The 20,777-nt window shown below is 45.9% G+C and overlaps 1 protein-coding gene across 2 annotated transcripts in view; it reads right to left on the bottom strand.

Moving 5' to 3' along the window:
- LOC137785466 (1-phosphatidylinositol 4,5-bisphosphate phosphodiesterase beta-4-like) overlaps positions 1-20,777 on the bottom strand; it is a 54,227-nt gene that overhangs the window by 7,092 nt on the left and 26,358 nt on the right. For both annotated transcript variants that reach the window (XM_068576719.1, XM_068576720.1), the window contains exons 4-27: positions 19,499-19,596; positions 15,733-15,813; positions 14,742-14,801; positions 11,796-11,939; positions 9,095-9,174; positions 8,938-8,991; positions 8,412-8,493; positions 8,219-8,319; positions 7,719-7,776; positions 6,743-6,851; positions 6,124-6,334; positions 5,901-5,994; positions 5,668-5,747; positions 5,482-5,566; positions 5,293-5,383; positions 5,099-5,194; positions 4,857-4,993; positions 4,323-4,418; positions 4,073-4,217; positions 3,862-3,946; positions 2,992-3,116; positions 1,962-2,013; positions 1,256-1,358; positions 955-1,119 (exon numbers count right to left, since the gene is read on the bottom strand). In XM_068576719.1, coding sequence (XP_068432820.1) covers positions 955-1,119; positions 1,256-1,358; positions 1,962-2,013; positions 2,992-3,116; positions 3,862-3,946; positions 4,073-4,217; positions 4,323-4,418; positions 4,857-4,993; positions 5,099-5,194; positions 5,293-5,383; positions 5,482-5,566; positions 5,668-5,747; positions 5,901-5,994; positions 6,124-6,334; positions 6,743-6,851; positions 7,719-7,776; positions 8,219-8,319; positions 8,412-8,493; positions 8,938-8,991; positions 9,095-9,174; positions 11,796-11,939; positions 14,742-14,801; positions 15,733-15,813; positions 19,499-19,582 — 2,418 coding nt within the window. In that variant the 5' untranslated portion in view covers positions 19,583-19,596. The remainder of the gene's footprint in view (positions 1-954; positions 1,120-1,255; positions 1,359-1,961; positions 2,014-2,991; positions 3,117-3,861; positions 3,947-4,072; positions 4,218-4,322; positions 4,419-4,856; positions 4,994-5,098; positions 5,195-5,292; positions 5,384-5,481; positions 5,567-5,667; positions 5,748-5,900; positions 5,995-6,123; positions 6,335-6,742; positions 6,852-7,718; positions 7,777-8,218; positions 8,320-8,411; positions 8,494-8,937; positions 8,992-9,094; positions 9,175-11,795; positions 11,940-14,741; positions 14,802-15,732; positions 15,814-19,498; positions 19,597-20,777) is intronic.

Raw genomic sequence — 20,777 nt, 5'->3', positions numbered from 1 at the left:
GAAGAGTCTCAACTGGCCGTGTGTGTGTGTGTGTGTGTGTGGAGATAAGTGAACGACGAGAAAGAGGGTGATTAATACCAAGACGAAGAGGAAGGTACGCGATAAGACCCGGAGAATACTCACGAGAGATGAATGGGCGGGAAGCGGCCGCGCTTACGCAAACCGTTGACCGGCTGATGGCTGACGTACCGCGAGCGAGCGCCGTGGGTGTGTGTGTGTGTTGTTCGCTCTGACTCATCTTGACAGCGTCGTGTGTATGCACGCAACGCAAAAAAAGGTGTGGCAGCACATCTGAGGGCATTTGTGTCTCTTTGAGTGCATGTAAAGATGTGAGAAACGAGCCTTGCCAGCAGCTCTGCTTGTGATGCCCCTCTGATAGCACTGTGTGTGTGTGTGTGTGTGTGTGTGTGTGTGTGCGCGCAGAGCAGCACTGCGGCAGGCTGTGATTGATGGTGTGTGTTAGGAAGCTGGAGTCACAGTCATGGCTGAGAGACTCCTCATTCTGCTGAGCGCAGCACTATTGCACACACATTTCTTTCTCTTTCTTTCGCTCCTTTTATCTCTAATCTCTCTCCTTTTATTCTCTCCTTCATCCCCCGCCCCCCATTTGTTTCTTCTCTGCAAACCAAAAAAAACAGGCAAACAAGACGCCTCGTCGTCGCCCCGTCTATTTAGGTTGTATAGGTGATATTCTGCGAATGATCACTTCCCGCAGTTGAAGTCTTTTCTAGATTTTCAACAACCAAGTGGGCGGCTTCCATCGCCACGAGAACCTTCTCTTCGAATTCACATCACGGCCGTCCTCCTCTCCTCTCCCTTTTCTTCCCTTCCTCCCTCCTGCTGTTCCAACTACCGCAGCTTTCTTCGCAACGCAGACGGCATTCAAATAAGTGCAGCACATTTGTTTTGCCTCACTGTATTCTGTTATCTCCTCCTCCCCGTCCTCCTCGCTACCTTTCTGAAAACAAAGGGCTCCTCGTTGTAGGCGGGGTTCAGTCCGTTGTTCATCACCATGCGCGTGCGAAACTCCTTGCGGATGGTGTCCGTCGGCAGCCCGTACATGTCCACCTCCACGTACGTGCCGATCTTCTTGTCCGACAGGAACTGTCCTGAGAACACCTGAAGTAAAGAGGAGGACGGCATGATGAGGATCTTTTCTATGAGGTACAATCAAGCGCCATCTACTAAAGTAAAGATACATCACTGTGGGGTTTCTTTACATTTATATATTTTTACATTTTCAGGGTGACCTCACCTGTACGCTGCAGGTCGCAGCGATGACTCCGTCCACGGGCGTCTCTGAGAACGGGTCAAACATCCTGTCTGACCGCCGCATGAAGTCGGGCTTCAGCAGGTACCTGATGTACACACACACGTACACACACACACACACACACACACACACACACACACATACAGAAGATGAATAAGGAAAAAGCACTAACAACAATCGGCTCTGTTGGATCAACTCATGTTGTTAAATACATAATCCTAATAATTAAATACAATACTTCACTTAAGCTCCAACAATATCAGGAGTGAGGATATGTGCAGCATGAGAAGGTACTGAGGCTTTTGTGCGTGGGAGCGTGTGTGTGTGTGTGTGTGTGTGTGTGGTAACCCCGGGCCCAGCTGAGTGGTATTAGTGATGATGGGTGTCTACACGAGCCCAGATCTTCCCACATATGAGATTTCCAGCATTAGCAGTAAAAAATCTCTGCCCTCGGGGACGGTATTAGAGCCGTGGGACGGAGAGAGGAAGAGATGGATGACTGCAGAGCGCCTCGGAGGCGGTTAAGAGCAACTCGCTTCCCCCCCCCGCCTGAAGCACTCATTGGCTCTCACGGCAGACAGTAGATACGGTCTCCTCTGGCAACCACTAATGAGATGTGACAAAGCTTTAATTGATTAGCTTTTTCGGAAGAACGGAGGGATGGAAACGAGCTAAAGACTGCGCTCACCCGCAAGAGCCGTTGTACTCAAACTTTCCCTGGTTCAACTGCATGGCCAGATCTGAGAGAGAGAGAGAGAGAGAGAGAGAGAGAGAGAGAGAGAGAGAAGTGTTTAGAAATACTCACACGGATATCACAACTTAACACAGTTACATGTCTCCCCCGCGTCCTCCCTCATAACTTAACCGCCGCCATCACAGAAGCTCCTCCTCTAGTGTCATTCCCCCCCTCCTGCCTCCAGGCTCGCACATGCTCATCTCCCAGCAGGCCATATGGTCGCCCGCGTTCGCCTCTGGCCATGGGGCAGCAGCTGTTTTCCAACAGGCATCACTCACAGTAGAGAGGTGTGTGTGTGTCACATTCGAGTTTGTGTGTGCATAACGGAGATAATCAGAGAGAAAGATAGATGAAGCGGAGTAGGAGGTGTGTGTGTGTGTGTGCACCTGCTCTGTTTCATGCATGCATAACCTGATGCTGCAAAATTACATGCAAATTATTTGCAGAGACTAGAAACTACATTTGTTATGTCTCCACAGGTGTGTGTGTGCGCGAGACTTTGCTTTTTATGCCACAATATGGCAACATTACCACCAATGTGGCAAGAAATACTTTTATTTAAAGACGCAGTTAACCTAAATGAGTCCAGTCCAGAGATCTTAATGTGTTCATTTTGCATCCATTACATTGTAACGGTGAAATATATGTGTAAACCTTGGCCTAAGGTTTGCAAATATACTATCCATGCTAGTACTATATGCTATCAGCATGTCCTCATTATTTTCCACTTGTGTTTTGGGGGGTGTAGCTTGTTGATTAGTGGGCGTGTTCATTTAGACCTCAACATTAGCATCTAGATGCTTTCAGTGTGACGTATGAATAAGTGAGGTCACCGGTTCGCTGCATGCTTAGATCAGGAGGTTAATGGGGGTGCTTGCAGATGTGTATGCAAGTGTGCGTGTGACATGTTTCTGCTGCATGTGGAGTGCTTGATGTGGGTGTGTTTGAGGTCAGAGGTCCCATGTTGTGTGCCGTGTGGTACCTGGGGTCTGAAAGTTGAGCGAGACCATCTGGCAGCCCGCGTTCCAGAAGATCTGAGGCATGTAATTACTGGAGTCCACCCGGCCCCCTTTGGGGTAGATACGGCTCATCTGACGCTTGTTGTAGCTGCACTGGCGCTCAGGAAAATGTGGAAAAGAGACGGAGAGGAGAGCATGTGCGTTCCACACAGGACTATTTTTAGTGTGAACAGCTTGGGTCAAGCAGTCCCACGAGAGAGAGAGAGGGAGGCAACGTTTGTGTGAATGTTGGTGTCAGGTCAAGGCACATTGGCCTCAAGAGGCCTGCTGTGCTTTTTCCAAAAGCAGAGTGGAAACAAATATGGCTAAAAAACATCAGATCTGACCGCCATTCATTTAGATGACCTCAATCTATTAAAACTCTAAATGTATGCGGCTACAAACAAGTAGCTTCACAACTGTGCTCCAGTGAAGAGTCGTGGACGTCGAGGGAGCGGTGATCATAACAAAACATCCAAGTTGTTGATTAAAGCTATAAACTAATTTGTCAAATGGCAACATGCATAAGGGAAACCCGCTTGTAGAGATGAACCCACAGAGGATTATCATCAAATCAGCAGTTCCTCTACACGCCATCTGCTCTGCAAACGCAGCTAGCGGCTAGCAGGTTGACTTAGTGGAGCGTTTAGCAGCTAAACAACCACATATTTACCTCCAGGAGTTGGTAACCAAAGCTGTTATGTGACCTGTAACCGTGTTAAGATCACAGTAGCATGGCTGCCTTTTGTATTATGCTAGAAACAGGATGCTAATTAAATAACAATGTAGTGTAAATTGTATTCTCCTGTTCAGATGAACGCAGCACAGCTTTTGTCTTGGCGCACAAAGGATACTTGACGAACTCTATGGCGTTGGTCTTCAGATAGCCGAGACCGACGGACTCGTTAAAAGATGACATGTTATGGTGAATGTTCCGGTCTGAAAGACAGAGAAAAAGGGGAATGAGACGCGCACAAAAGATGCTAAATGAATAGGTCGGTCCCACATCATCCATGTATTCATGAACAGGAAGCAGAAACACAGCAGCAGGACGTCAGAGCTCACCCTCTGCCACATCGAAACTCTGGAACTTGACGGGCTGTGCGTAGTTGACCATCGCCGAGAGCCACGGGTGGATGTTGGTGGTGGCTCCTACGTAAGTGTACTGAGCGATCAGAGCCTCTTCAGAGTCCTCGGCCTCTTCCGCAGCCTGCACGGGGAGGAACAAACACACGTTCACACGTTAACGTCAAACTGGATCGCTCCGATGCATTAACTCCGTACGAGACGTGTTTATTGTCAGTCGCGCGCTCGCCTTCTTGTTGTTGTCTTGGTCGGACGCTTCTGAGATGTCCGTGACGTCTGTTGCTTCTGTGACTTCAGATATCTCGGTCACTTCATCGTCAGGGCCCTAAAAACAAACACAAAGATTTAGAACTTCACTTCTTAAATGACGGAGAAACGGAGTGTAATTCCTAAAAATTAAACATTGTGGTTTTAGAAAAAGACATTTCAGACGATTCTTACTCGCGTAATTTTCTCTTTTTAATTTCATTTAGCTTTTTTTGGCCACATATACAATATGTTACATTCATGTCAATGCATATTGATTTGAATGTACACATCATTTTTATGTTATCTTTATAGTTTGTACTCATGTTGCATGTTTTGGATTTTTTCCTTTTGAAGTCTTACAAGTTTGAGAGTTTTGCAGCAATGTGTACTGGGAATAATTGGCACAAAACATACTGTACTTTATACCACTAAATGTAGGTAAAGACACTGAAGGATCCATTTCTGAGTCTCCCGTCTGCTCAGTGAGATCTAACGGCGGCCTGAGACAACTCACCTTCTTGATGCCGTTGTTGTGTTCTTCTTTCGTCGTGCTGTCTGCGTTACTCTGAGAAACACTGTTGGTCAATTTCTCAGTGGGCGCCTCCGACAGACTGCTGGGGGCCTCTGAATTCAAATCCGCCTCCTTCTCTCCTACAACACACACACACACACACACACACAAATACCCAATTGTCTATTGATAAATCTATTGCTTTCCCTTTAACATGTCAACACACACACACTCATTAAGCTGACCGTTCTCTGTGTCCTCTTCAGTCTCCTCTCCCATAATGATGGCGGGGGTGTTGGTCTCTCCTGCCTCCATGTGTTTCTTAAAGGCCTCTAGCTGCTCTGTACGACACACACACACACACACACACACACACACATTAAACCAGTAAACCACATTATAAGAATGAACTATTCAACAGACTGAGTTGATTACGTACTCTGTTCAACTTCAGGTTTCAAGCGTTTGTTTTTGATGAGGATTTTGCGTTTGAGGTCGTTTGGAGAGGGTAAGGGCCGCCCCGACTCAATCTGCCGTTAGGAACATAATCACACATCTTAAATGTAGAGCGCCATCATCCAAACTCAGTCAACGCTGAGAGACGCTGTGAACCAGAGAGAGAACTTACCGGGTAGTTTTCCAGAGGCTGCTTGAGGAGGAACTCGCCAAAGGTCTCCTCACAATACTTGGCCATCTTGTACTGCTGTGGTTTACTGGTAAGACACACAGAATGCATCGAGTCCACGACTTTAATACAAATAGCTGAAAATATATGCGTGGACACCCTTGCTTATTACTAATTAAGCACACACACCTGCAATGGTTTTCAAAGGACAAAATAACAGGATAGTCTGAGGTCACGAATGCTGTCTCTTTGATGGCTTGTATGACATCCTGTTGGAAGAGGGAACAAGGAGAAGAGGAAACATTAAGGAAGTGGACAAAGCTGTAATAGATGCAATGTCACACTCCCAACACAAGGGGGCAGACACACCTCATGCAAAGGTATTGAAGCAGCCAGAAAAAGGCTTGTGTGTGTGTGTTCACCTTGAACAGGATGTCTGTGCACATGGCTTTGCCATGAGTGATAATGGGCTCCTGGTCCTCTCCTTTCCCGTCCCAGCAGTCCAGCTCCACACATCTGCCCGGATGGAAAGCAAACACAAAGCGTTCATGCATTGCAGCGGTCCGCTGATGATGCACACGTGATAAGTTTTACTATCGCCGTTACCCATGTGTGTGTTTGTAGCCACACACATTATTAACCCACCTGCATCCGGACAGCAGCACCTGCCGGTACATCTCTACTGAAGACTTTCCTCCGAACTGTCGGCCTGTCAGGTAAGTGTTGTGGGAGGAGCTGATGAAGTAGTGGGCCAGAGGCTGCTCCATTTCCTGGTACAGCTCCAGCCGATCCAAGAAAACTGGAGCGTTTTCATCTGACATCAGGTACCGGCAGAACCCGTCGCTGGACATGCAGCCTGTGAAAGAACAAAGGGGGGCAAAGTCAATTGAGGGTAAATATTAATATTCTTTATCCTATTAGAATAATTGGCGGCGGCCAGAAAGGCAGACAGAAAGCTAGTTCAAAGGATTCTTCCAGGATATTTGGATCGCTTACACATGCTGAGGCGAACATGAATGGCTTTTATCAAACATTAAAGAAACTCTCGTGACCCTTTTTAGCTAGTTTGTACATGATAATAAACATATCTCTTTGAATAATAATGTAATCGTAATCATAAGCAGTCACACTAGCGGTAAACTCTTGGTCGTGATGACGGGAACAGGGAAAACCAGACGCAGAACTTTGCAGACAACCTGATGCAACATATGTAGTTGCAGAGCTACGCCTGCAGGTGGCAGCGCAGCCTAAGAGATCTCTCTACCTTTCTTCTTCAGCTCGTCATCCCGCTCGTATTTATCGATGATCTGCATGGCTCTCTTGGGGTCGTAGAACGGGAACAGGATCTCATTTAACCTCGGGTCACGCTGGTTCTGAGGAGCAACATTTACCCACAGACGTATCGTCAACACACACACACCTCATCCGGGACACAACACATCCACTGACGCACACAGGCCTGGGGGGGACAACTACAAAACAGTCATTTCAAGAACTGCAATTACCTCATTTTGTGTAATAAAGTAAAAAACAGTGGATTTTTTATGTCTACTGCGGTCTTGAATGGGGAGCACTTGTGGGTATAAACAGGATTTCACAGACAAAATGTAATTATGAGACGTGGAAGGGGAAGCGGTGAGCCACACTAACAGGTGCAGTGATCTGCTTAAAAGCGAGGAAGTCGGAAAGGCAGCTCTACTTTAGCGAAAAACAACAACAACATTATGATGCCAGTGCCCGCCCACAAAAGCCACTTATGGAATTCATCAAACTGAAGCTTTTTTTTTGGCTCCGTCGAACCAGAAGCAGGTACGTTCATCCAGAACGGAAGAGCACGGCCACGGAAAACAAGACGACGCGGACGGAGGGCAGGAAACGAGACGAGCCGAGCAGAGCGGGAAGCAACAGGACGGGGGAGGAGGGGCCTCCACCTCCCAACACCAATCAGACACAAGGAGGTATGGAAGAACAAGGGAGGAGGGGGAAGGGAGGGGGGGCGGCAATGCAGAATAGGGGAGCTGGTGGAAGTTGCCCTTGCAGGTTGACTTGGAGGTTAAATACTTTGTACACCTCGTTAATTGACTTTTAATGAGGGTCGGCTGATGTCCAGTCCGGGCCAGAGGGCAACTTCTTCCCAGAGCAGGAGGGAGGAGGATGGAGGGGATGGGGGGAGTTGCAGAGAGGGGGGGGGGCGCGAGCAAGCGACACACAGAGAAGTTAATGAATAATAAAGAGCTTACTTCATTCAGAAAGCTGACTAACTGGTCTACAGTTAAATAATCAGTTTTGTTCCCATTGCTGCAAAGGAATTAATTAGAAGAAGAAAAAACAAAACAATGTTATGCCTCTTTTTGGAAGAAAAAAAAACACTAGACATCCCCCTCAGTCACTCACACAGTCCATCAGATAAAAATCAGCAAGCAGTCTTTGGAAAAAAGAGGATCATACAATGTTACACGCTTACTAATAACATGTTAATCGTCCCCTTGTTATTAATGTTGAACCGTGGAAGCGGGTTAGGCTGTTCAGACATTGTTAGTGCAGCAGGCGCAGAAACATTTGTTCTGACTGTCTCCAACAAGATGGAGTCGCTCACACACTTCAGGGATATTTCAACAGTCATTGCTGTCTGTACGTGGGCACGGGGTGCTCCTGTTAAGAGGGTTCATCACGTTCTAGTATTCACTTTGAGGTATGCAATCTGTTCACAATGCCGTAAAAACAAAATGAGGACACTTACATGTTCTTGAAGAGTTCCTCGATGTCCGTGCGAGGGCAGATCTTCTGCGTGAGCGCGTAGAAAATGTCGTAGGTGAAATCCGACGGTTCGATCTCATCGTTCTGCGGGCGAGAAGCGAGTCGGTTAAGGCGAGAGCTAAACGGACGTACGGCTCCGAGTGCCACATGTTATCCGTCCGACCGCCATGTCTGACCTTTCCACTCGGAAGGCCGAGGTCCTTCAGAGCCTGGAAGATCCCCTTCTCCGTTTTTCCCGACGCAAACGTTCGAGTGATGCTGTAAAACCAGAGAAGAAGAAAGATGAAGAAGAGTGAAGTGAGATAATTTAAGAGTGAACAAACATTCAGTTTGCATGACTGATCAGCTGTTCCTGCTATCAGCGTCTTTTTGGATCGACATTTTTCTTCATTTACAGCCATGAAACATGGGAAAAATTGGCAATCTAGGACGAAAAACGGTTTTCAGGAAGTTGTTTCAATTGGTTTAAAAGGTGATTTATGTCGGTAACTTCTTCTCTACAGCCATCTGGAGCTCATAGTGCCAACTTCTGACCAAACTACGCTGTAGCAGATTTTATTCGCTGATGGAAACGCCCCTAATTAGCATTTCTTTCTTTTTTTTCTCGTCATTTTAAAATGTCTGCATATCATTTGTACGACAATTGATTGCAGACATCCTTCAGCTCGCGGTTAACCAAACGTCTCATTCGTTTCCACTTACCCTCTCACAGGAATCTTGGCATTCACATTGGTCTGGAAGCACATTCTCATCCAACTACAGGAGAGAGAGGAATTTTAAAAAAAAAGCACGTTAGTGAGAAATGTCCGATTTTTCCAGAACTACGTAGAGAAAAAGATTGTGTAGCATTACTACGCACTGTTTCTTGAGGCAGGTCATCGGACAGACGTTGTTGGCCTTAAAGTTGTGAATCACAGACCTCAGACCCTCGATCCACTTCTGCAAACAACACAAGCAGAAGTGTGAAGTCTTAAAACAAACCAAAGCCCCCGCACACACACAAGCACACACACACACACACAAAGTAGCACAGAGTGTGCATTGTGTTTAGAGGCGAGTGTCTTTGGGGAAATAAACACAAGCAAATTAATTGCCTCCTAATTCACACACATGGGCGAGTGCTTGGACAGGAAAATCAGGAACACACACACATGACCCAGCGATAAACACAGTGAGCTGCTGCACGTCCACAAGCAGCGACGGTAAACAAGAGAAGACGATAATCTGAAAAGTTTCGACTCTTCTATCTCTGAACGCCTTTGATTCCAACGCCGTCTGACAGTGACGGCGGCATCGTTATAAACACATTAAACAAGATAACGGGTGCAGCAGGGGCAGTGTGGTTGGGCATGTGGCCCGGTGTATGTACACGTGTGTGTGTCTGTGTGTGTGTGTGTGTGTGTGTGTACACGTGTGTGTGTGTACGTGTCTGCTGATGTAAATAACTCTGTCATCTCCCGAGGTCTGCTACTCAGGGCCACCTGCATGCTGGGAAGTGGTGCTGGTGTGCTGGTGTCATGGTGTGTGTGTGTGTGTCTGTGAGTGAGAGAGAGGAAAAGGAGAGGGGGGGGGTGGACAGAAATGACAGGAATAAATGTGTGGAGGACGAGGACACAAACCTGGATCTGCATGTATGCGTGTATGTATGTGATTGTATACGTGTGTGTGTGTGTGTCTCCTTGCTGAAGGCCGTTTTACAAATATCATGGCAGCCCTGTGGCACGGAGCTCTCCAGAGCGCAAACATGGTTTATAACAGCCACGGCCACAGAGACACGCTCTCATCAACATCGGCGCTGCAGAGACGAACATCAGGTCTCCGCCGCCACAAAGACGTTCGTTGCGTTTTCAGTTCGGTTCGACTCCGGCTGAGACTCTGAGGGACATTATTTCTTCGTCAGAACTGACATCTTTAATACATTAAACAAATATAAAAAGGATGGATTCCTCAAGACTAGCAGAGCGTGCTGCGACTATTAATCGCTCCAGCGTGCTTTGTTCCTGCCGGTCGGCTCGTCTTTCTTTCCTCAGCACCTGAATGATCCTCAGACATAAACCACGACATGTATATGTGAATCCATAGCAGCGACTATTTATACGTCGTTTACTCTGCATCGACAGCCCTGAGGCTGAGAAACAACGACACTCACTTCACGTCGTCGTTGTGCTTTTCCTTGATGGATCTTTTTTTTTTTTACGGTTTTCTGTTCAAGGTCAAATGATGAAGACGGCTTTTCATTTTCAAGAAATCCCATAAAAATGTTTAAAAAAAACTGGAGAATTAATATACTACTACCAATAATACTAATAAAATGTTATTATTATTTATGATCTTATTTTAGTTATTTCCTACATTGTTAGCCAAAAACTATTCCAGCACATCGAGTCACATGTTTCTCCATCATGATGCTATATAAAAAAATATTTTGAAAGCATAATGTCGACCTCTATGCTGTTTTTTGACACTATAAACGTGTAACATGGGTTTGCAACTCATGATTATTTACTTGGTTTTGTATTTTTTGTTGTTCTTGCAGTGGATTTTGAGTCAATCCCACATACATCCATCCAAAATAGTTCCCAACAAGCAGATGCTGCTCGATGAAAACTACAGTGCACAGCTGTTTTTCAGGAAATAACTTATTAGAATTAGTTTTGTCTCCTTTTAAAAGATTCACAACATCAACAGGAACAAATGGGTTCAATCTTTTAAGAGGATTCAACCTCATCTTTTGAAGTATTGCAGGAAAAGGTTTCCTCTCGTGTCAAGCATGACACCACCAGCACTAACGCCGCGATCACTTCATCTGAGAAGTGTCAAACTGCAAATCCAGATCAATTCAGCTCCGGGAAATTGAAATTGAATCTGCATGAAGGGTTGTTTACTGCGGGCCGTACAGGATGTGTACGATGTTTGGAGGTTTGCCAGCAGGGGTCATCAATAATGTCTGCTGAGAGAGAGAGAGAGAGAGAGAGAGAGAGAGAGGGAGAGGGAGAGAGAGAGAGAAGGGTGGAAAGCTGCAGAGAGACTTCTCACAGAGCTTTTTTCTCTCGATGTGTGAAGGAAAACAAAAGAAGAAGAGAGTGAGCGCGCGAGACAGAGAGAGAAAAGAGAGAGAGCGACGGGAGCGAGAGTAGACGAAGAGCGAGACAAAAAGGCTCAAAAAATAACAGCAGAAGCAGAAGAGCGGGCGGCGCACGGGGAGGTGGAGACGCTCAAATGACTCATTCTCAATCTGTCTGTTTATCAGAGTGAATCCACGGCAGCGTTGCTCTGTGTGGGAGTCGGCATGTGAACCATTCACCTGGCAATTTGCTTTGTTTCTGGAGGAAAAAAAGGGACAAAAATCTGCTGTCTCAGGGTTTTTCTGACGCAGAATTCATTAATGTGCCGAACAGAGTTTACGTCTGCTTTGTGTCCAGATCACGCATTTGTTGTCTGATTGTCACGCACATCATAAACACATACAATTCAAAACCGCACCAGCTTCGGCCGTGAAAAAAGACAACTTCCCCTCTCTTACGTGGTGGAAAACACAGAGGATGCAGGTGTTTCTTTACCCTGGCTGTGTCCGGGTTCTCCGCCACCATGAACATGAAGTTGAGGTTGACCAGGTCCGTGCCGCTGCAGATGCAGATGATGCAGCCCTCCAGGTCCGCCTCCGTCTTCCCTAGGGCCTCGAACGACGACAAGATCTTGGGGTCCTGAGAAAAAGAGGAAGCGAGTTCAGTAAAACGCCGTCGCCGTCGCAAACTACTTAATATGCCCCAATACATAGTTTGTCTAATGCAGTACGGCAAAAATAAATACCAGGATGTCCTACTGGAAGCCAACATGCCTTTCTGGACATTTTAACCCACAATTCTTTGCCAGATGGGCAAAGTTCAAAGCGAAGCGTTCCACATGAACGCATACTGTATGCAACAGTATTGAAACACAGCTGCGGCGTCTGCTAGAAGTACAAATAAGAAGGGATTCAGAACAAAGGACAAAAAAGAGGTGAAGGCAGAAAACGGAGAAAATAATAAACGATAGAAAACAAGCGAGAGGTAAAAAAAAGTGTGTCGGCCGTCCAGGACGGTCACAAACCGAACAGCTCAGAACCGAGAGGAGGAAATGGAAGAAAGATGAAGGGAGATTTCAATCTCCTCTTCTGGTATTGTGTTGCCGTGAAAGAAGACACAAGGGGGGAGGGAGTTCAGAGAGACGGCGGTTGAATTGTTTGGTGCTGTGGATGAGACTCAGGGTGTTGAAAAGTAGGATAAACAGTATGAATCATGCATGGGAGACTTTTAAAGCTCCGCTTGAAAGAAACGGGACACATTAACATATTATAACATTTTAAAATAAATCTAAATCCAGACGTGGATGTGTTCGACGGTGAAGGAAAGCAACACTGCAGACGGCGCTCTTCACTGGAGCGAATGGTGTAACGACCCTTCCCTTCCACTAGGGGTCTGGGTCCTGTTTGCTCTGGGTTTTGTCTTTCAGGCTTTTTTTCATGAGTGGATGAGCCACACCTGAGCCTGGAGGCTCCTGTAAAAAGGAGCAACACCTGAAGACAGACGCGTCGCTCCCTTTCGACCTGCCGGCTGCTTGCCGCTGCAGCGGATTCGTTTAAGTTAGTTGCGTTATTATTTGAATAAATGTCTATTTATCGCTTTGCTACTCGTCTCATCTCCAGTCTCTGAGCCGGAGAGTGACAACTTAAGTCAGTCAACGTGAGGAGGATCGGCTCATGACATTAACGGGTCCAATTAAGACACTGGTTTTGTCTTTTATGTTGTTATTCCACGTCGTTTTAACCCGTATTGTCGACACATTCACTGCTCATTGATACAAATACAAAAACCCGTTTGTTGTCTGGGCTGTAACGTCTGCGCTGGACCCTCGAGACGTCTGAGATCGGAGGATGGAAACAAAGCAAATCAACAGGTTTTCAGGCGGATAAAAACGGATTAATTGATTGATTGAGAGCTTTTCTCATCAATGTTACCTTGACAACACAAACAGAAGAACAAAAAAAGGCAGCAAATGCTTTGGCTCCTGACAGAGCACATAGTGCAAGGCGGGACGCTTTATATAATTGAGCTATATAAGAAAAATCCCATCAGGGAAAATGTGCAAGATATTTGACGCGTTGTATTAACCCGATCCAGCCACGGCTCACCTCAGAAACCATTTGCACATGAGCGTGATATGAAAACCAGCTTTATGCACTTTAATTACTGGATAAGGCGCTAAATGTAAGGCTAAAATAATTTCCACAAGGGTGAAGAAGTAAACAGCTCGATTTACGCTAAGTATATGTCATACAACTGACATTTGAAGACCTGTAGTTCCTTCTCAGGACGATCTGCGTTCCTCACCACACAAGACAGAAATCCACGAAAAACAATCTCTCGCTATCAAAAACACGACTCCTCCCTCACCTCAAATCTTTTTCAGATTTCCGCCGGCCACCATCGTCACCGGGCGGGGGGGAAGTGCGTAATGTTTTTGTGTGTTTGTATGATTGAATTAACGGCAACAGGCCACGGGTGTGGGTTTTAAAAACCCTAGCCAGCAATCATCCAATGCCATTCATCCTTCCCTCGCTCATTGGATTATGTGAAACGGCTCTCGAGCCTCTGAAGAGAGAAGCCCTCCGGTGCTGCCGGCCGGGGAGGAGCTGCAGCGTCTGTATACGTGCCCTCACACATGTAGATACGTACACACGGCAAACAAATCCCCTCCTGCTGTCAACAATGCACACAAGCTGGTAATGCTTATGTACACGGTACACAGCGGTGCCTCCGGTCAGGTGTTTGACAAGGATTGCGTCATCATTACAGTCCACAGAAGTCATCTGGTCTGTCAGGATCAACGCTACGACAGGATGAATATGAATCCATATTTAATTCACGGAGAAACCCGCACAGGTCCGTGTGTGTGTGTGTCCGTGTGTATCCAGCTCAAAAGATCGGTTGCCAGCTGCTCTGAAAATGCACAACAATGCAGCGGCTTTGTTCATATTGGCTATTTCTAGATCCGTTTCCTATTACAGGACGAGGAAAAGGTCATTCTGACAAGAGACGGAACGACTTTTATACCTGAGAGAATTTGATCCCACAGCGTGAACTCCTTAACCCAGTTGTCCTCTGACTGACAGCTCGTCATAATTAGGACCGGAAGCACAACGTCTCATTACTCCTCTCCGTGTCAAAAGCACACGCACACACAAAATATATATCTTTTTTAAAATGATTTTTTATTCAGATAGAACCTGCAGCTTAAAGCCGGGGCGGTATGAATATTGATGAGTTAAATATTTGATGTTTACGTTGCTGCTGATGCCTGCGGTGGATCCGGGAGAAACTCAACGGAGAGTCCCGCTGCAGCTAATTAAAGCATGAATAATGTCTCCCCAGATTTCATTTTACCAGGAGAGAGACTGAAACGCCGGGCGGTGTGTGTGTGTGTGTGTGTACGGCGAGAGAGGAAATTATCTTTCCCCGAGGTCTCACCTTTGGGACGGCACCAACGCGGATGCTGTTGATGAGGGAACACTCGAGGACCTGGCCTTCCTGCGGGAGACACGACAAGGAAGATGCAGAGAAATGAAGAACAGAGATGAATGCGTTTGTTTTGCAATCGTTCGGTTATTACGCAACACCTCCGCGACTTCCTCGTAATCGAGTAAAACACAACGTGTCTTGTTCATCGCCGTCAGATGGGGCGTTGTAACACGTTGGTTCAATTTGGGGGTTTAATTCCCAGGAAGGCGGCCTGCAGGCGGGATGAGCAGGTATAAAGAATGCAGAGAAATATATATATATATATTTGTTTTGCTGTTGAGCAGCGGACGTCAGCTGCAACGAATTACCTTCATTCTTCCCCTCGTGGATTTTAATACCCGTACTTGCACGAGCTGAAAACAACTGGATGCACAGAGGGGAGGAAATCAATCTAAAAAACACACGTTGGAAACCAGCCATCGGTGAGGACTTGCAGGCCTTGATAGTCAGGTGTTTTTCTTGTTTACTCAATATCTCACACATTTCCTCTGTCACAGTGACATAACACTCTTGTTTGCTTTAAGGACCAGACTAGTTGAGTCCTGTTTCACCTGGAACTACAAATAGCCAAAGTAATAGAGACCGTAATCAGCTCACAAGGGTTGTGTTGCTTGAGGAAACTCAAGAAGGCAATATTCAACAGAGCCGGGATCCTTTTTTTTCAATGTGTACGCATCATCTTTCTGACTCAGTAGAGGATCAATACCTGATATCAGTGCATCTGTAGTTCATATTCAAATGAACTTGTTACATAAAAGGTTAACACACACGTCACTGGATGTTTTTCCTGTTGAAGTTGGATTACAACTTGTAGAACAAGACCAGAATGGAGATTACTCTGTTTCTGAATGTTCAGCACTCTGATGGTTTTACAGGTTTCCAGGGATAAAGAAATGTTAGATTAACCTTTTTACGACTACTGTTTGGAGGATGATCATACCTTTCCCTCGCTCTTCCAGCAGATGAAAAAGCCATACTCGTCCACCCTCATCTGGCAGTTGGGCTCAAAGATGAACGGGTCCTGCAGAGGGGAAGGAAATATTTAGAAGAGAAGGGACTTCATCCGTCACGGGGGTTTTACCTGACAGGGGGAGGACATTAAACAGTCAACCTGTGAAACACCCGGAGCTCCACAAACAGATGGAGCTAATTCATTTCCCTAAGATATACCCGATTGTCCAATGACACACACACACACACACGCACGTTGCGTGCAGAGGAGATGAAACCTTTTGCTCGGGCAAACATGAATTGATATAAATGTGACGGCTATGAACTGTTAAAACACAAACATTCTCTGGCTGCGCGTTGGGGACAGGTGACAACCCCGAGGGAGAAGCACGTGTGTTTGAGCAAGATTAAAAAATGCGTTCGCCCAGCCACGATGATGCTGCTGCAAACACACACACACACACACCCGTCTATCAGCTCCTGTTCAGTTCAACAGGAGTGTCGGGGCAGAAAATCTACTAACATTAGCCGGCTTATCTTACCCAAATATTTCTCGCTTTAGTTCAATCAGCTGTTGGAGGCTTTGATTGCACTAATGAATGACTGTGTGTGTGTGTGTGTGTGTGTGTGTGTGTGTGTGTGTGTGTGTGTGTGTGTGTGTGTGTGTGTGTGTGTGTGTTTTAAGCCATCAAAAGCCAGACATCTGAGAAGGATAAAACATGAGAGAAAAACACAATGGCTCCTGGGTCACTTTAACTTTTACATTAGCAGTCAGGAACAGTGTGACACACGCACTCACACACGCACACACACACACACTATAGCCGGATGTGGCTTCCATGACACACTGCTGCTGGTAGGACCAAGCAAGCTTTTAATCGTCCGTATCATGTCATCTAAAAACCATCATAAAAAAGTATCGAACAGTCTAATTTCCATTATGGCAAACTGTAAAATCGTCTGTAAGTGCAGTTCAAAGCTGGACTCTTTCATCTGGATTGGGTCTGACAGGAGCTTCGGTGTCACACGACACAGCCAACTCAAAGAAGGAGACGGTTCTAAAACGAGCCCCCGACTGTTTGGACCGCGCAGCCGGCTACTGTTACGCCGTTCTTGTAAAACTAAAAGCTTTATGGGAACACTCCGTCCTTCCACACGCAGAGGAACAATTAGGCTGAAGCTCCGGCTGTCTCTGGTTGGACGTGGACGGAAAGACAGACGCCCCCGAGCTGCGGCAGTCCAGATCCCACTCCACATGTGTACATTCCTCCCTAAGTGCCTTTGTAAGTGCAGCCCGGCGCGTCTCTCTGGGTCCGTCGCCCTCGCTGCATTGATCACTGCCACGATGACAGCAACCCTAAACCCATTTGGTCTGCGTTATTAAGTCAAGCCACACACACACACACACACACACACACACACACACACACACGTTTGTTTACATCTGCATTAAAGAGCATCAAGTGGATGTAAAACACTCAATATGTCCTGATCTTATTTGTGTATTATCCTAATTTTGCAATCAGTGTTCAAGCCAAGTTTTTATGTGACAATTCACAATGTAAGTTATAATAAAGCACTTAATATTTTTGGTTATATATTTGCTATATTCAGCATGGATGGGGCGGATCATGTCAAAATGACTAAACCAATAGTGGGATCTCTTAATCTACGTAGGAGTTACAGTAATATCAACAATTTGGATAGACATAAATGCTTCAAATAGATTTTCAGAGTCTCCTCATCTCGGCCTTCATCAACTGTCATTATGAGGCTGTTCAGTCCCCATGGAAACCAGATCCTAAGTGATTGATTTCCAAGTAATGAGACAAGGAATAAAACACACATCCTCGCACACACAGACAGACACACACATGGTGATCAGTCATGCTGGCAGCTGAGGGGCCCTTAAAGATCTCCTTGACCTCTGACCCCAAGACAAAAAAAACTAATACATTCTCGTAAATCTATAGCTAATTTTAACGTCTCTGCCACCGCGCTGTACCACGTACAGGCTAACCAGAAACACACATTTAGTCAGGTAACAACTGACAGACGAGCAACATTAAAAAGACACAAGAAGAACATATTAGCAAAAGACAGAACTAGCACCGCTAGTTGTGAAAGATATCACAACAAAGCATTCTGGGAAATGAAAACGCTCTTACAAGTAGCCTATGTTGTATATTGTTGGTGTAATTATAAGTCATCCCATATATAGCTTTGACTTGCATTGTAAACTATGCACACACACACATACACACCCCTGATCATTACCTGTCTCCACCAGCTGTCACTCAGCGGGGTTTTTGTTCAGTGGAAAATGTTTGGTGGAAAACCGCCGTGCTGGTCCGCAGACTCGCCCCGTGTGTGTATTTGTGTGTGTACTTGTGGCCTTGTGAGAGAGGGGCTGATAAAGAGCATGTGTCCGTCTGTGGGTGGACTCTCTCTCTCTCTCTCTCTCTCTCTCTGTACGTCATTCCCATCGATGCAGATCTCCCCTGCGGGCGTTGTGTTTGCCGGGCAGCAGAGCGGCGGCAGCAGCTCACGCAGGACTTTTCCTCCAGAAGCTCGCCGGCCCAGTTTCACGGCTCACTTTTTGACACGGCATGAAGCTTTTTTCCCCCCATACTGTCGCAAACAGAAAGGACTGGAGTGTGTGTGTGTGTGTGTGTGCGCGCATGTGTGTGTGTGACACACTTTTGCCTTTGCGTGGCAAATGTCCTAGCTAAGTGTCCTGATTAAGTTAGTCGGAGGAAACGTGGGCAGAGAGACAGGAAGACGCACACGGGGTCAGATGAACATGTGTGAACGTGTGCTGCAGGATGCATACGTGGTGACACTTTTACTCTTAAAATATTTGTGGGAATCATTTCTAATTATATTGTTTTTGGATAGATGGGCAATATAAACGCTTGCAGCTGTAACTGAGTAATAAGTTAATGACCCTTCTGTTTAAAAGAAAAAAAAATAGCTTTTCAAATCAATCATTGTTATGTTTTGAAAATTCAGTATCAGTTATTGTTCCATTATTGGACTAATTATTGTACATTGTTTAAGTCTTTTGCCTTTGGGAAAGCACTTTGCAACTGTGTTTTATATCCAGACGTCTCCTGTGCGGCATCAAGCTCAACTTTGTGATGCTGATTGTGAACCTGCTTCAGGATCTCTGCAGAAGTCTCAGGATTCAGACGCTTTCTTTGTTCTCCAAAAGCGTGTATTTTTCCAGATTTTCTAGCGTTTTGAAATCGCACCACTCAACTCCCCTTCCGCCCGTAACAAACCGACATACCGATGAAGAAAATGACTAACGCTCAATGTGTAAATAAACACGAGGAACACGTTCGCTCACTGCGATCGCACACAGATAACCTCTTGTGTGGCGCTGCAGACGAGCAGCGGCCACGCCGTCTTCTAGAGCTCTCATTACAGCGAGGACGTATCGGGTTATGCAGGGGACGCCTCTGCTACATTATGTGCGTGCGTGTGTGTGTGTGTGTGCACGCTAATGACTAACCGAGGGGCGCCGTCATTAAGGGTGAAGGATGATAGAAGGACGGAGCAAATAACCTGGAACAACGAGGTTATTGACTGACTCAGGCCGAGCCTTCCCGCGCTCATCAAGGACTAAATGTGTTACGGTGTATAAACCGGTAAGAGGCTGATTATTTTGACATTCTGAGCAGTTATAATTGTATTTGTGTAACGCAACGTAGAAACCCTCACGAGTGAACCGGAGACACGTGGCTTTTTACCTCATCAAACCTTTCGAAGGAGGCGCCGTCCTGCATGAACTCCGGCAGGTGCTTCTGCCAGTTGAACTCGTAGGATTTCGTCATGGCTGCTCACGGACCTGAGAGACAGACGGAGGAGAGAGAGAGAGAGTTAGTGAAAGCTCTGCAACAAGCAGGAACATGGAGCATCCTACGGAAACACACACACACACTGTGTGTCTTCTTCTAGCCACTGTACCACACGCAAAACCATACACCAACAAACAAGATCTGGGGATCATTTTGGGTGCACGTGTTGAACTCGGATGTTCAAAACCGTGAAATGTTTTGATGACAAATACTGAATCACAAATAATAAACAGTTGGTCCGGTTTTTCCCCAAGGAGTTCACATGCTGATGTCACAGCTTCACAAGTTGTTTGTGGGCTTTTATTTAGGATGCATTGTGTAAAACCTAGAGAGGGGAAAGGCAGTAAAAACATTCTGTAGTTGCACACAGAAAGGTCAAAACTCAAATGCCCTTCAGCCAATGAAACAACCCGACTGAACTCAGGGGTTTAGGAGTAACTGCACGTGCTTTTTAAAAAGGTATTTACTACATTATATGATAAATGTGATTGCCCAAAACATGAATAACTGATACATGCATCCACAGCAAAGTAACTATCTTATGTACGACGTAAAAAAGCATGACTTTACTTCTGACACGTTACTTTACTGTGCAACACAAAGAGCAACGTGTTTACATTGTAAATACATAATGCACGACATAATTACTTTGGATAATGAGATTTAAACGGGGTCATGACCTTTTCATTCCAGTCTGGCCTCGGACAAGTGCTCAGAGACATTAATGGGCATGTCTAAAAGTAGAAACAAATCCATCAATGCAGTCATAAATCTGGCTCGCAGTAGCAATCACTTGATTAAGCAGCAACTGACAGACGTTTTAACCCCACAACACCACCGTCCTCCACAACCTCTGCCAGCGCATATCTTATTCAGCCTCACAGTATTTCAGTGCGATGCTTTAAAACGACAAAGCAGACGTCGCCGGGTTGAGTTGCTATTCGGTGGTTAGGATTTTCTTTTCTTCCATATTTAAGTTTGAAGGAATACAATCCCTAGAAAAGAAAAGGCAGATCCTTTTTCTACGGCTATTTCAAAGTGTTTATCTCGGCATCGCTCCGATTGCCGTCACCATTTTGTGACAGTGCCGTGCAGAGTGCCGTCTTCTAGATATTTACAAAAAAGGAGCAATTTACTGCACCACATCCTCACTGGGTAACTCCGGGTGACA

This window comes from Clinocottus analis, unplaced genomic scaffold (assembly GCF_023055335.1).
Source record: "Clinocottus analis isolate CAN_PGR_092001 unplaced genomic scaffold, fCliAna1.0.p SCAF_15, whole genome shotgun sequence".
Lineage (NCBI taxonomy): Eukaryota > Metazoa > Chordata > Actinopteri > Perciformes > Cottidae > Clinocottus > Clinocottus analis.
Note: the sequence above shows the minus strand (reverse complement) of the source record. Positions and strands in the feature narration are given on the sequence as shown.